Source organism: Chaetodon trifascialis, chromosome 6, assembly GCF_039877785.1.
Source record: "Chaetodon trifascialis isolate fChaTrf1 chromosome 6, fChaTrf1.hap1, whole genome shotgun sequence".
Lineage (NCBI taxonomy): Eukaryota > Metazoa > Chordata > Actinopteri > Chaetodontiformes > Chaetodontidae > Chaetodon > Chaetodon trifascialis.
Window position 1 is genome coordinate 8,643,991 of NC_092061.1, and position 12,818 is coordinate 8,656,808.

The following is a 12,818-nucleotide window of genomic DNA, read 5'->3' on the forward strand; positions in this document are numbered from 1 at the left end:
TATTACTGCAAACTTGCATGTTTTTTGTTTTCTTGACAGAAACTGACCTCCATAACTAAAACTGAGCTGATGCTGAGTTATTCAGTGAAGTTGAAGATAACTTAATTAGAATCATAATTTTGATTTAATATCTTACAAATCTGACTCTGTAAGTCAAGCTGAGGATTGTTTGAATATTCAAATACAGATTGTTGTTGTTTTTTTTAGCAGAGCAAAACATGCCATCATAGGCAAAAAGCCTCAACCTGCATTTTGTTGTCAGCACAGGCTGATTGTTTGAAGTGTTCACTACCTCAGAGGAGAGTGGTGCAGTGGGCTTTGTTTGCTTTACTGTGGATTTCAAACTTTGCAAAACCTTTGGAAACCAAGTAGCACTGATCGTATGAAGAAACAAACTCTACAGCAGAATAACAACTTTAATAGTTCACTTTATTATATTCAGCATAAAGTTTCTTAAAAATTTAAATGCACAATGCCTCCTTTAGAAAACAACTGCATTCAGTACAATTGTGACTGTAATTTCACTTGTAGAATAAAAAAAAACATTTGACTCTTGCCATTTTTGAACCTGAAGAGCAAAGATCCACAGACTGCTTCAGTGGAAAAACACTGGATGCTCATCATCCAAATGGTGCACAAGACAGTATGCATGTACACACACACACACGCCCAGTAAAAGTGGTTGTACCTACTTGGCCTTGTTCCCTGTTGCCATAGTTAATAATTTCCTTAGTGGGACGCAGGCTTACTGAGAGACTGCACTCTCAGTAACAATAGCAAAGGCATTTATTAAGGCAGATGATTGTTTTCCAGTTTTCTACACACTTTGCCTTCAGGAAACCTCCAGCCCGGTTTTCACACTCCTCAGACTGTTTTCAAGGTTGAGGCAGAAGGCAGACGACACAATGATGCACACACTGTTCAAGCACAGGCTGACAGAAGAATAAAAAGTCAAATCATGATGTCTTTTCATAAAAATTATGCCTGTTTTCATACTGACAAGCTGCCACAATCCTGCCACATTTTTCTTGCCCTCGTCTTGAAGTAGAGCAAAGTTCAAGCCCCCATTTGTATTTTAAAGGGTCCGTGTTATGAAGCTTTGTCTCAAATGACATTTTTCATCGATGCTGTAGGTGTCATGTCAAGTGTGGGATCATTCAAACTTTGCCCGAATTCTCGATGAGTCATTGAGAAAAAATGTTGATGTCACAGTTTTGCCCTCTAACTTTCATTATCTTGCATTACCTCGTTCAGTACGTCATGTTCTGCCACAGAATGCGTCAAGACCGTGACAACAACCACCTGTAGCCTCCTCTGAGGCACATGTTAATCTCACAGAGCTCTGCACACCAGGTGTTCACTTTGGCATAAGCTTTATGTATGAATCATTAATGCCAGCTTGATGACAAAGCTGTTGCATAACCTACATACACAGCGTAAACCTGAACTGGTAGAGGTACCTTATATACGTATAGATGTGCACAATGCAGTAATTTAAATGACAAATTTGTTGTTCAGATCCTGATAATTGAATTAATTCTGACAATATTACATCAAAAGGAAATAAAAGTTGTGAAGACTGAACACTAAAAACATCCATTTGAATGAATGAATGAATGGCCTAACATGGCCAATCATAGCATGTGCAAACTCCTTCATGTCAGTGTTTGTCAACTACTGAGAGCCGCCCATCTCAAACAAAGCAGTGGGCTATCTGATGATGTAAGACTGCTCTAGTGTGTGGTCCGTTGTGGAGCAACTGATGGCTCTCTATCAGATGCAGTCAATCATCTTCAGCCCTCATGTGGCTGGAAAATGGACCCCTATCAAGGCAGAAGGCCTCTAATGGAGCATTAAAGTGTACCCTATATTCCCCCGATAGGCACCAAGCATCCAGTTTCTCCTGATGCTGGTGCATTACATCACTGCATCAGCCTGCACGATGCTACTGCTGCTCCTGAGACATGACAAACAAACTGGAGCACTGCTCTGGGAATAAGACTGAGCATAATGCTCAGGGGGGACAGTGATCATAAAAACAGACGTATTCCCCTCTGCGTAAAAAGCTTTTCTCTAAAGATAAAATAAAGCTCCAGAAGACATAATGATATAAACACACAAAAACAGGCCTCTGGAGCATATGAGGAACAACTGCTATGCTACACGTCCCCCTGATGGCACATGGCACCTAATGCCAAGCAGGTCTCCTCCCTGTACAGGTAACATGATGATGGATGCAACAGACTGAAGCCACTGAGCTCTTACATAACTCAGTCAGCCTGCCAAGCGCTGGTTGACCGCAGCATCAGCAGTTGCAACACTCATTCAAAACTAATGCTGCACATTCAGATGGCATAAGCATTCCTGAAACGTCCACAGGTAATTTCATCCTGGGTTTTCTCATTGAGCACACAGAAGAAGACCTTCCATTCAGTCACGCTGGCAGCTCTCCAGCCACAGCAGCTGTTAAAGTGGAGGGAAAGTGGACACCGTTCTGACTGAGTACACCCCAAACATCCTGTAAGCTCACGCGCAGGGATGAAGGATCACAAAGGTGTCGCACATCATCAGATGTTTTCAACAGCCGGAGGAGAAAGGCAGCCCTGGTGACCAGGCCACACAGCGTGCTGTGGAGGCGGGGGTCCATGAGGAGAGCCAGCCAGGCCGGTGTCAATGTCGCAGCTGGAGAGAGAATAAATAATCACGCTGATTTAAACCTCACATATGAATTCATCAAACACGTTCTCACATTCAGACTGCTAAGCTAACGTGGTACCTGGCAGGAGCTCTTTGCAGACTGCAAGGCTGTCTTGCACCTGTGCCCCACTCTCCTCTGCCCATGCACTCAGGCTCTGTGCAAGAGCAGAGGATTCAGAGTGTTTTTCAGCCATCTGCAGCAGGTAGGGCAGCACATATGCAGACATCACAGACGGCTCTGCAAACACATTGGCCTCATCCTGCTCATACAGACTGGAACACCTGAAGAATGTAAACAATTAAGCGCTCAATTCAGGTTACTCTGTTTGTACAAGGGTATTGATTCAGTGAGGTGACATACCCTGTCTCTGAGGCCTCTCTCAGCACAGATCTGAGGTCAGGCTGAGGCAGATTACACAGCAGCAACTCTAGTGTGCCAGGGGTGTCCCAGCATCCCTCCAGAAGCAGGTCCAATAGGAACGGCAGAGCCTGGTTGACCTGCATGAGGTAGACGCTCCTCTGGCTTTTTCCTCTTCTCACATGGTGCAGCCTGGAGGGAAAACAGGCTGCTTTCAGCCTCACCTGCTGGCTTTGGTCCTGCAGCAAGTACAGGCCTGTGCTGATCAACCTGAACCAGGAAGATTCAACATTTGTTATTTCTGCTAATCAGTGTTTCATTTGAATGAAACTGCTATTTGACTTCCTTCAAACCTGCTCATGATGGCAGCGCTGCATGGAAGTGGAACTCCAGCCACACACAGAGCTTCAGCACACGCCATCCGGAGCACTTCAGGGGCGTCAGGGGACCGCTGGCACTCCAAGACGCTACACCAGCGCTGGAGCATGGATGTCTTTAGACTGATTTGCAACAAGATAAGAAGAAGGTCAGAGCGTCCAGTATGTGACTATACTGAAGAAAAAAAAGAGACAATAAAACATGTGAAAACCTGGAGTCTGGCCACCGGGAGAGCAGCAGACTAGCAGCACACAGAGCCTGGGAGAGAAACTCTGGCCCGCCTCGCTGGTCCTCCAGGTCTCCCAGCAACAAATCCAGACACTCAGGCAGAACTGGCTCCTCCAGTGGGGCCAACTGAGGAAGATGTTGGGGTAAAGCAGATTCACCTCCAGCCATCACTGCTGCCAGAGCTGCCAGGTAGGTCCTGCGGTACTCCACACTGTGGCTCAACAGCGCCTCCCTCAGGTTTGTCTGGAGATGGAGAGCATTGGTACAATCCTTTAATCTACTTGTTGAATTGTCAGTGTACTTTTAAATGATAGGCTACATCTAAGAGGTGCAGACTTTGAAGTCAACATCACTGCATATCACCAAAAACACAAGAAAATAATCTGACACATATGGAATAAAAAACGCTTTCAGCTGTTTCCATCAGCTCAGTTCTTTATAAGTACGTTCAGACAGATCCTGTTTGCCCACTTTAAATGATCCCATGACCTGTTTTTCTTATTGTGTTACTCTTAGATGTACTCTTGCTAACTTATAGCAATAGTATGCACTATTAGTACAGCACTAGTTGTGGGTACTGTATGTGTTTAATTATTTATTTATCTGTACGTAAGCTACTGTGACACCTGAATTTCCCCTCTGTTGGATCAATAAAGGTTGATCTAATCTCATTTATTAATTACAACTTACAGTGCATGGTGCCAACTGCTGACACATTAACCATTATTATAGTAAAACTAACTCAGACACATGAAAACAGGCTTCTCTACTCCAACTAAATGATGCAACAAGTGCAAACAAGTGCTGTAAAATAAATATAGTAGAAGTAATAATATTAATGACATGGACAGGAGTCCCTTTCTTTGTCCACTGTGTCCTATCTTATCAAGCTTATTTTAAAAGAGAGTCAATTAAACACTTCACAGAACATATATGGGAGGGAACAACTGGGTGGTCCAGATAACGCAACATGATATGGAGTTTATCTAAATGACCTACATGAACAGCAAATAATAAAAGGACAGACATCCTCCAGAGTGTACTTAAGTCTCCTTGATTACAGAATATAATAGTTCATGGACACACCCTTTCTTATGTCAGAGGGAAAAAAAACTCTCCAGACAGAGTTCAGCCTTCGTTGCCATTATATTTAAGCCTATCTGTGCTTCCTCTGTTTCCTCTCATTGTGCTCTGAGAAGGTCGTTAGACTGAAAGCTGCTAGACAGGTTTTCTGAAAGGTTCTTTTCTTCGTGCTGTGCTCTGGAAAGCAGCTCATGTCTCACCTGCAACACCCTCTGCATCACCTCTCTCAAGCTGGTGTGCTGCGAACTCCACCCATCCACCACCCAGGAGACCAATGAGAGCCTCAGATCAGGGCTCAGTGCAGAGAAGCTGTCCCAGATTTGACACGCGCACTTTAGATCTGTGCATAGGAAGTGGATTGCTTGTTGGTGGAACGATGACAACCCAACCTGTGGAGATGACAGACATAAAGCATTAGAAAGTATCTGCTGGCAGCCTTCTGCATAAAACCTGCTGAAAACTATTTCATCAATCAGCCTCTCATTATGAGCAACGGTGGCCTACATTAATGCACAATTTTCTGCCACAGTTAGAATAGTTTGGTATGGAGGGTGACAAAGGGTCACAGCCCCCTTAAAACCAGTGAGAAGAGCACAGATGAAACTGCACAGGCAGAGATATCTCATGTGACATAACCTTAATTGTTCAGACACTGGCAGAAAATGTGCTCATGTATGAATTTATCGATTACAGTCAAATGCTGACTGAGAAAATATGTTTTCAGGGTGTTTAAGACACATATCATGTAAATGCATCCCCATGGTTTGATTCCAGGTCAGGAACCTTGGCGGCAACTCTCTCCCCATGTTTCCTGTCTATGCCTGTAGATATACACTATGACTAAAAGGCTAAAATTCTTATGTATATATATATATATATATATATATATATGTGTGTGTGTGTGTGTGTCATGTGTCTGCATGTATGGCACGCACCTCCAGCGCCTGTGGGGGTTTCTGGAGGTCATGCATGAGTGAGTCCCTGAGCTTTGACAGGTAGGTCTCACAGCACAATCGCCTCAGCGAGTCTGCCACTCCGAGGTAGGCCGCTCTCACCAGGGGGCAGCGTTGAGCGTCAGTCACCAGCCACAGCGAGGCATCCACCCTGCTCAGCACCTCACACAGGTCAGCTGAAGGGGCACTGGGAATAGAAACGGCGTGGGATTTCAAAGCCTGACAGCGTCTGATGAACGAATGAATAAACAGCTCTTTTAAGTCTCACCTGACAGCGCAGAAAGCTCGATCCAGAATCGCTTTGATCTGCAGCAGCTGTCCGTGGAGCCGGTTGTGACAGCAGCGCTGCTGTGGACCGGGCAGCTGAGCCGTCAGTGTGATGAGGATGTTCATGTACTCTGAGGGGGGAGTCATGGCAACCAAAGCCTTCGAGGCCATCACTCTCACACTGTAAATAGGACTGGCAGAGAGCTGCAGTAAAGGCGGCAGGAAGTCTGACAAAGTTCTGGTGGAAGAAAACCAGAGAAGGCATTCACCCGGTCAAATAATATGGAGATTCATGAATGTGCAAAGAAGATTGATACCACTCTCATGTCTACATGTTCAACATGAAGCCTCCACCTGAAGCTGTATTTGTATTTCCCAAAAAGTCAAACTATTCCTTTTCCCAGATCATCCACACAATTCAGGTCAAAGAATATTTGCTAAGTTCCTTCTTCACTGGTAAATGTGAGCAAATTATTGAATCCACTGGTCTGACATTAGGCTAGAATTATAACAGCTGACCAAACTGTGCGGTGATAAGTAAACAGTATTCACTCTGTTGAGTCTTGGACACCAGGCTGGAGTTGAGCTAACAGAGTGAGGACAGGGTAGAGCGATGGTTGGAGGTGTAGCTTGGCCTCATTGGATGGACCCTGGAGGTCTTGTGCTGCTCCTCTCAGCTCTCCCAGGAGGAAGGGCTGGAGGGCAGGGTAGTGGAAGAAGAAGGCAAGGGGTGACATGCCGTGCTGGGCGGGGCCGCCCTCGTCACTGCTGGGGCGCTGGCCGAGCATTCGCGAGCACAGAGAACCTGGAAACACATTTGAATTACTGATTGAGACTTATTCGGCCCCTTGGTCTCATGCAATCCATTCAAAGCTCTAAATGTGTCTTACTGTAAAGCTGGAGAGCGGCGTTCCTCATGGCCCAGCAGGGAGAGCTGAGCAGAGTGAGCGATAAGATGGCCACAGCGGGAGCAAACTGAAGCACAGCTACTCCCAGACCTGAACCACGCACCAGGGCCTGCAGAGTGTGAACCGCACACACCTGTAAAGGAAAAGGACAATCACATGACCACATGTGTCTTTGTGGTTAGGCCAGTATCCTCCTTCATGTTGCGGTGTCGACAAACCTGTGGCAGGTCCAGTGTTTGGTCCCAGTTCTCAGGTAGACAGGTTCTGGCTGTCTCCAGTAAGGTTTCTATACTGTGGGCTAACAGTTGTTTTGTTTTACTGGCCTCCCCTGCAGACACGATGCACAGGATGAGCATAGGCAAGCCAGCAGCACGCCGGGTCACAGATGTGGAACGAGGGGACTGCACAACCTGCAAACCCTGGAAAGAGACAGGAGAGGAGGTATAACAACCCCGTCCAGCATCTCCATTTATTAATGTGAAATACATCAGAGCGTGTATCACTACCCACCTGTTTCAGCATGTGGACTGGGATATCCCTCAGCTCTGGATCACTGCTGCCCAACAGAGAGGCACAGAACTTGGTGAAGCCTAGACAGCATCCCTCTACTGCCCCCTGGTGGACATAAATATGGCTTTCATTAAAGAACATCACTGTTGATTTAGACTTAATGCGTCTAAACGGATTTATTAAACATACCCAGTGACGGCATTTGAGAAGAATATTCTTGAATACTTTTGATGCTCTCAATAGATCCTCTTTTGTTAGAAGGTGCTTGCTGAGTTTGGACTCGGTGAGAATTTTCTCCACCAGAGAACCTAAAAAGATTCCTATTTCCTGATAAGAAAACACAAAAGCAAGTGCTGTTGAGAAACAATACACGGCAACACATTTGCCATCTTGCTAACTGTTAAGGTAACGGTGCATCTTGCTCCGTTTTACCTTGAGTGAGACCCAGCAGCAGGTGAGAACGAGGCTGTGCTCCTCAGACAGCAGGACACCCTCCTCCTCCTCGCCTCCTCCAGATGCTTGGGTTATTATAGAGCTGATGGCGTTTCCCATATCACAAAAAGAAGGAGGGGCATCTACGACAGAAGAGATTTACTACGTGGTGTCATAAATAAATTTGAAATGTTGAGTTCATCCCCCGGTCGGTATTGTTCCTGCAGACTGCCCCATTACCCTTTTCAGCGCTGCAAGCATCCGGGTCTCCATACAGAACCCCCAGCAGCAGCAGAGAGATGTTCTCCAGCAGGCTGAGCACCTCAGTGGTCAGACTGTGCTCGAGTGTGTCATAGACACTGCCAGGTGCCTCAAGCAAACACCGATGAAGGGCACTTAGAACACCTGGAACATAATGCATGGCAGAATTTAAAGAACCAGACAACATTTTCTACAGCTACAGATCACCAATGCTGGTTGCAGATTTTAAGTCTCACCATGTATCGGCTTGGTTCTGGCAGCAAGCATCATGTCGGCCTTGGCTGTCAGATAGTGCTCCTCCAGCTCCTTCACCAGGAATCTGACCATGCAGGAGGCCTTGGAGTGACTTCCACCACTGACAGGAATGCTGCTGCTCAGCCTGCAGTCCTCAGGCTGCTCTTTTGATCTACAGGCAGACCAACAACTAATAACTGCTTATCTTTTGCATCTAAAGCCGGCACAATTTTGAACGAGGGTATGTAGGAGGCTTACTTCTGAAGGAGGACCTTCATCATCAGTGCTCCCATCTGAGCCTCCTGCACCCGAGGACTGCACAGGAGCTGTTGGGTCCGTGCGAGCAGCACTGCAGCGATATCATCTGGAAAGCTGGGTGGGAAAAATCTCAACAATAACCCAGCTGAAAGCTCCCGGATCTGTGCAACAAATGAAAAACAATCCATTCGAAAAATAATCCTCAACCTTTTCAATTTTAACTATGTGAAAGAAATAAGAAGCAAGTCAGGGCAGCTCTACCTCATTTGTAGAATCTTCTAAACAGCTGATAAGGACCAGCTGTTTTGTCCGGCAGACAAAATCCCACTGGCCTCGTTGTCTGGCACAGGTAATAAGACAGCCCATATTTGCTGCAAAAATGATTTCATGAAGCTCGTTCAAATTCTAAGACAAAATAATACAGACATGTTCCGATCACTGTTTTTCTAAACTGACCTGGAGGTTGTCCCTTCTTTTTGTCGGGGCTCCAGGTGTCGGTGCAGGTCTCCAGCACTGCAGACAGCAACAGTAACGCAGTCTTCTTCCTCTGATAACTGTGTCCTGGTGCGAGGTAGCTGTATGGAAGCTGATCCAACCATTCGACAAACCCTACATGATATAGGACTCATTGTTTTAGCAATGTGCATAACAATAATGTCTTTTTTTCACAAAATACAGTAGAACAGTCTATTGTTGTGAATGTAAAACAGCAGCTGTCAGTTATCTCACCTATTCCCTGCTCCAGTATCTCCTGTGCCCTCTCTGAGCAGGTGGCATCTCCTTTCTTTTTGCCTTTCTGTCCTCTGACATGTGCCAAGCAGCCGTCTCTGATACGAACCAGAAACCTCTTCACTCCGGTCTGAAGATGCTGGCGAAAAGGTGACGACTCACAGTTTAGGTTCTGAGGAATAAACATCCTCATTAATGACATCTCCTCGGTGGTTGGAGCGTCTTTGGTCTTTGGGCTGCAGCAGAGGAGGTTGAGAGCAGCAAGACGGACTTTGTCATCTGCGGATCCCAGAGCTAGCTGGAGGGTTTCAAGGGTAGAGCTCCCCTGCAGCGCCCAGGGAGAGCCTCCAGTTACGGCTCGATAGGAGCTCACGACGCAGGCCCAGGCGTGGAGGTGGCCGGGGGCGAACGGGTCCAGAGAGGCCAGCAGATGATCCACAGCACAGGGGAAGACTTGAAAGGTGCAGGGTAGTAAGTGTGTTGAGCTGTTGTTCTGTAGAAGAGTCACATCAGACGTCAGCGCCTCGTGAAGGACAGGCCGCCAACGCCGCGCCCACTGATTGGCCAGATCCAGCTCGGTATGCGGAGCAGACTTTTGTGAGCCGTCACATAGCTCTCGCCTCTGCTGCTGGATCAGACACCTGTAAAGCTCCGACCCACATGGCGACAGGTGATTGGCCGACAAGCACTTCAGGAGATGATTGGGTATTTCAGCATACTGATCCAGGACCTGTTTGATTAAAGAAACATGCACCAAAAATCATTATGGCCACTAAATTATAACAGTACTCTGTAATAACCCTCAATCCTCACCGTGTCAGTACCCAGGTACGGCAGCAGGGCACAGAGGCGGTGATATTTGGCTTTGGCTTCCCATGGTAGTTTGATTATTCGCTGAAGTAGAGTGAAATAAAGAGGCTTCTTTGTGTCACAAAACTGCTCGCAGTCCATCTCATAGAGCTCCAGCAGCAGACAAAAGGCACTGCGCACAAGTTCGGACACACCCTCCACCTGCCGAAGCACATGAAGGCAGACACTTAACAATGACACAGACACACAGACACGTCACTGAACAATCCTGCAGCTCCAACAGTGTCCGTAAATTATTTGAGAAGCTAACGTGACGTCCATGAGGTGTTCCTGAATACTTGGATGAGCCTTTCAGAGAATCGCTGCACTGAATAAAGAGAACTTTTTTAAAAATAAAACTACATAATGTCCTCAGTGTACAGTGTGCTATATGTTATATATATGCTGCATTATTTGGCTGTCAAAAAAGTGCATTGACTTAAATGTTTATTTCCGTTTTTTGAATTGCAAACGATGGGACGCAGGTTAAAACCTAAATACTGAAGCTGGTTGTTAAGTATATGTCAAAAAGGATTAGCAAATCCTCACATTGTGTTTTAATTATGTTTTACACAGCACCTCAACTTTTTTGGAATCAGGCTTGTCGTGTTAATCAGACTCACTGGGCTTTCCGCATTGGTCCAGATCATGTGAATGAGGTCCTGCTGCAGGCTGCTGTCGTCAGGCAGGAGACGAACGCCTGTCCTCTTCCAGATATCAGCCAGACATTCTTTAACCTTCCTCAGACACAGAGTCAACACTGCAACAGCATGTGATGTTTGAAAAGGTGATATATGACCATTTAAGCACATCACTAAACAACATGGCTATGACTCACCTTCAAAGGCAAAGTAGTGACACTCCAGCTTCTCCTCACACAGAGCATAGACCAGAGGAAACAAACCTTTCAGCAGCAAACACATCTGAAAAGAAGGAAACGGTGGATTTGGTCATGAAAGCGAGTGCAGTGACTGCAAAGCATGATTTCGACGTCAGCTGTAACTGGATTTACCTCTGTGGCATCCACGTGTGAACTGAGCAGGATGTGAGGTCGACAGCAGGTCAGGAGGCCCCTGCTCACAGCCAGCCTGTCCACTCCGTCCCGCCCTGCAGGGCTGCACTGCACCTGGAGAGCACCAACAGTCAGCAGCCAGGGCTCTGAGGGAAAACATGAGCAGCGCCTTCTGTCAGAAAATGTCTCGACATTCACACTCAGCTGTAGAATTTGCAGTATAAACAGCATTTTTTGGATATCGTACAAAGACTAATTCATTTGACATTTTACCCACATGGGCACCTACGTGTGTCACATTCTAAATCTTGATTTGCTCTTATTTGTCCAGCCGTGTTGGTGGTTACGTACCTGAGTGAGAGACCTGCAGCAGACTCCAGGCAGCAGCTTCTCCAGCTCTGCTCTCTGGCGCTGTGTTGATCAGCATGGCCACAGCAGTGCCTGCCAGAAGGCGAGTGTCCCTGTTGCAGCACTGCGAGACAGGATGCACAGACTGGTCAGATGAAGCATAGGTGACAACTGAACAAGATCTCTATCTGTTGGATGATTGATTCTGAGGTGACGAATCAACAAGAAACCTTTCCAAGTAGTATGTCCACGAGAGCCTGAAGGATCATCTGCACTGCCGGGTCCCCGTGCTCCTTGTCCCACACAAGAGGAGCCACTTCACTGGACAACAGCTGAAATATTTGCAAACACACCTGCAGACATCACAGTTCTCAGGTCAGTAACAAAGACCAAAAACCAGTCTGTGATGAATACAATGGAGTGATTCATGTACCTTGACAGCAGTGTAACACAGTGGTCCATCTCTGAGGGGTTTGTGTTGTAGCACAACAGGGAATAACTTGGACACTTTATTCAGCAAGGACAGGTGTGACTCTCGCCACACCTCACGACCAACAGTGCTGTCTTCCAGGAACATACAGGCTGAAAAGGTTTAAAAAAATACAATAAATCTTACATTCGAAATCAGAGACACGCTGTAATAACGCACCATCTTCAGCCAGCACTGACCTCTCTGCAGATCCTCCAAAGACAAGATCTGAAAAGAAGACGTGGGAAAAGTTACCTGCAGCGCCTTTACGCAAATATTACAAACACAAGTGAAGTGACAGCTCTGTACCTGGTCAGTATGGATGATGGAGTGCAAACAGTGATGGGTTTCTCTAAAAACCAAATGGTGGTCCACCTTTGCCAAGTGCTGCAACATCTGTGAAGCAAATATGAGGTTTTAATGAGATTCCATTTTGTTTTAAGTATTGTACAGGGAACAGCCACGCTGCTGGCCTGACCTGGTCCACTTTACGACAGGCTGTCGAGATGTTGACCATGTGCAGCTGCATGGAGATGAGGAGTCTGACAAGGAGCAGGAGGTGGCTCTCCTCCAAAACATGGAGCTGCGCCTCTGGAATATGTCTGAGCAGCTGCACGGCCTCCTCTAAACAGCGCTCCTTGCATCTTTTCACACTGGTCCTGTTCATGCAAGCATAATTATTCAGTTATTATCAGAGCTAATGGAAAAGTGAGACAAATACTAGTATCTGTTCTCTCAAACATGCTGAGATTATGGACACCGACCTGGAGGATTCAGAGAGTTTATCGATAAAGAGCCTCAGTGTCTGACTAACATCTGCGGCTGCTTGGTCCTCGGTGATCAC

General features: G+C 46.3%; 2 protein-coding genes across 2 annotated transcripts; both read right to left on the reverse strand.

Moving 5' to 3' along the window:
* Positions 1 to 1,198: 1,198 nt before the first annotated feature.
* LOC139333195 (tRNA (32-2'-O)-methyltransferase regulator THADA) lies at positions 1,199 to 10,872 on the reverse strand. The gene is made up of 22 exons (XM_070965490.1): positions 10,769 to 10,872; positions 10,110 to 10,307; positions 9,297 to 10,026; positions 9,024 to 9,176; positions 8,829 to 8,938; positions 8,568 to 8,728; positions 8,312 to 8,481; positions 8,055 to 8,219; positions 7,815 to 7,957; positions 7,572 to 7,709; positions 7,383 to 7,487; positions 7,091 to 7,291; positions 6,855 to 7,005; positions 6,517 to 6,769; positions 5,966 to 6,202; positions 5,680 to 5,884; positions 4,945 to 5,133; positions 3,645 to 3,904; positions 3,409 to 3,555; positions 3,059 to 3,325; positions 2,777 to 2,979; positions 1,199 to 2,682 (listed from the first exon to the last, which is right to left on the reverse strand). The coding sequence occupies exons 1-22, from the start codon at positions 10,793 to 10,795 to the stop codon at positions 2,435 to 2,437; spliced, it is 4,461 nt and encodes a 1,486-aa protein (XP_070821591.1). The 5' UTR covers positions 10,796 to 10,872; the 3' UTR covers positions 1,199 to 2,434.
* Positions 10,873 to 10,892: 20 nt separating this feature from the next.
* Positions 10,893 to 12,548, reverse strand: LOC139333196 (uncharacterized). The gene is made up of 8 exons (XM_070965491.1): positions 12,453 to 12,548; positions 12,284 to 12,370; positions 12,175 to 12,202; positions 11,939 to 12,087; positions 11,736 to 11,858; positions 11,509 to 11,629; positions 11,158 to 11,303; positions 10,893 to 11,068 (listed from the first exon to the last, which is right to left on the reverse strand). Exons 1-8 carry the CDS (start codon positions 12,501 to 12,503, stop codon positions 10,973 to 10,975), a joined length of 801 nt encoding a protein of 266 aa, XP_070821592.1. The 5' UTR covers positions 12,504 to 12,548; the 3' UTR covers positions 10,893 to 10,972.
* Between the last annotated feature and the right edge of the window lie 270 nt (positions 12,549 to 12,818).

Bases quoted from the DNA above. Each gene is read 5' to 3' on its own strand.
- LOC139333195 (XM_070965490.1), bottom strand. From the start codon at position 10,795: ATGATCTGGACCAATGCGGAAAGCCCA. The intron at 10,308-10,768 runs GTGAGTCTGATT...GTGCTTCGGCAG, and splicing joins GGACCAATGCGGAAAGCCCA to GTGGAGGGTGTGTCCGAACT. The intron at 5,134-5,679 runs GTGCGTGCCATA...TCATCTCCACAG, and splicing joins AACCCCCACAGGCGCTGGAG to GTTGGGTTGTCATCGTTCCA.
- LOC139333196 (XM_070965491.1), bottom strand. From the start codon at position 12,503: ATGCAGCTGCACATGGTCAACATCTCGACAGCCTGTCGTAAAGTGGAC. The intron at 11,304-11,508 runs GTACGTAACCAC...GTTTTCCCTCAG, and splicing joins GCTGCAGGTCTCTCACTCAG to AGCCCTGGCTGCTGACTGTT. The intron at 11,069-11,157 runs GTAAATCCAGTT...CCTTCTTTTCAG, and splicing joins CACACGTGGATGCCACAGAG to ATGTGTTTGCTGCTGAAAGG.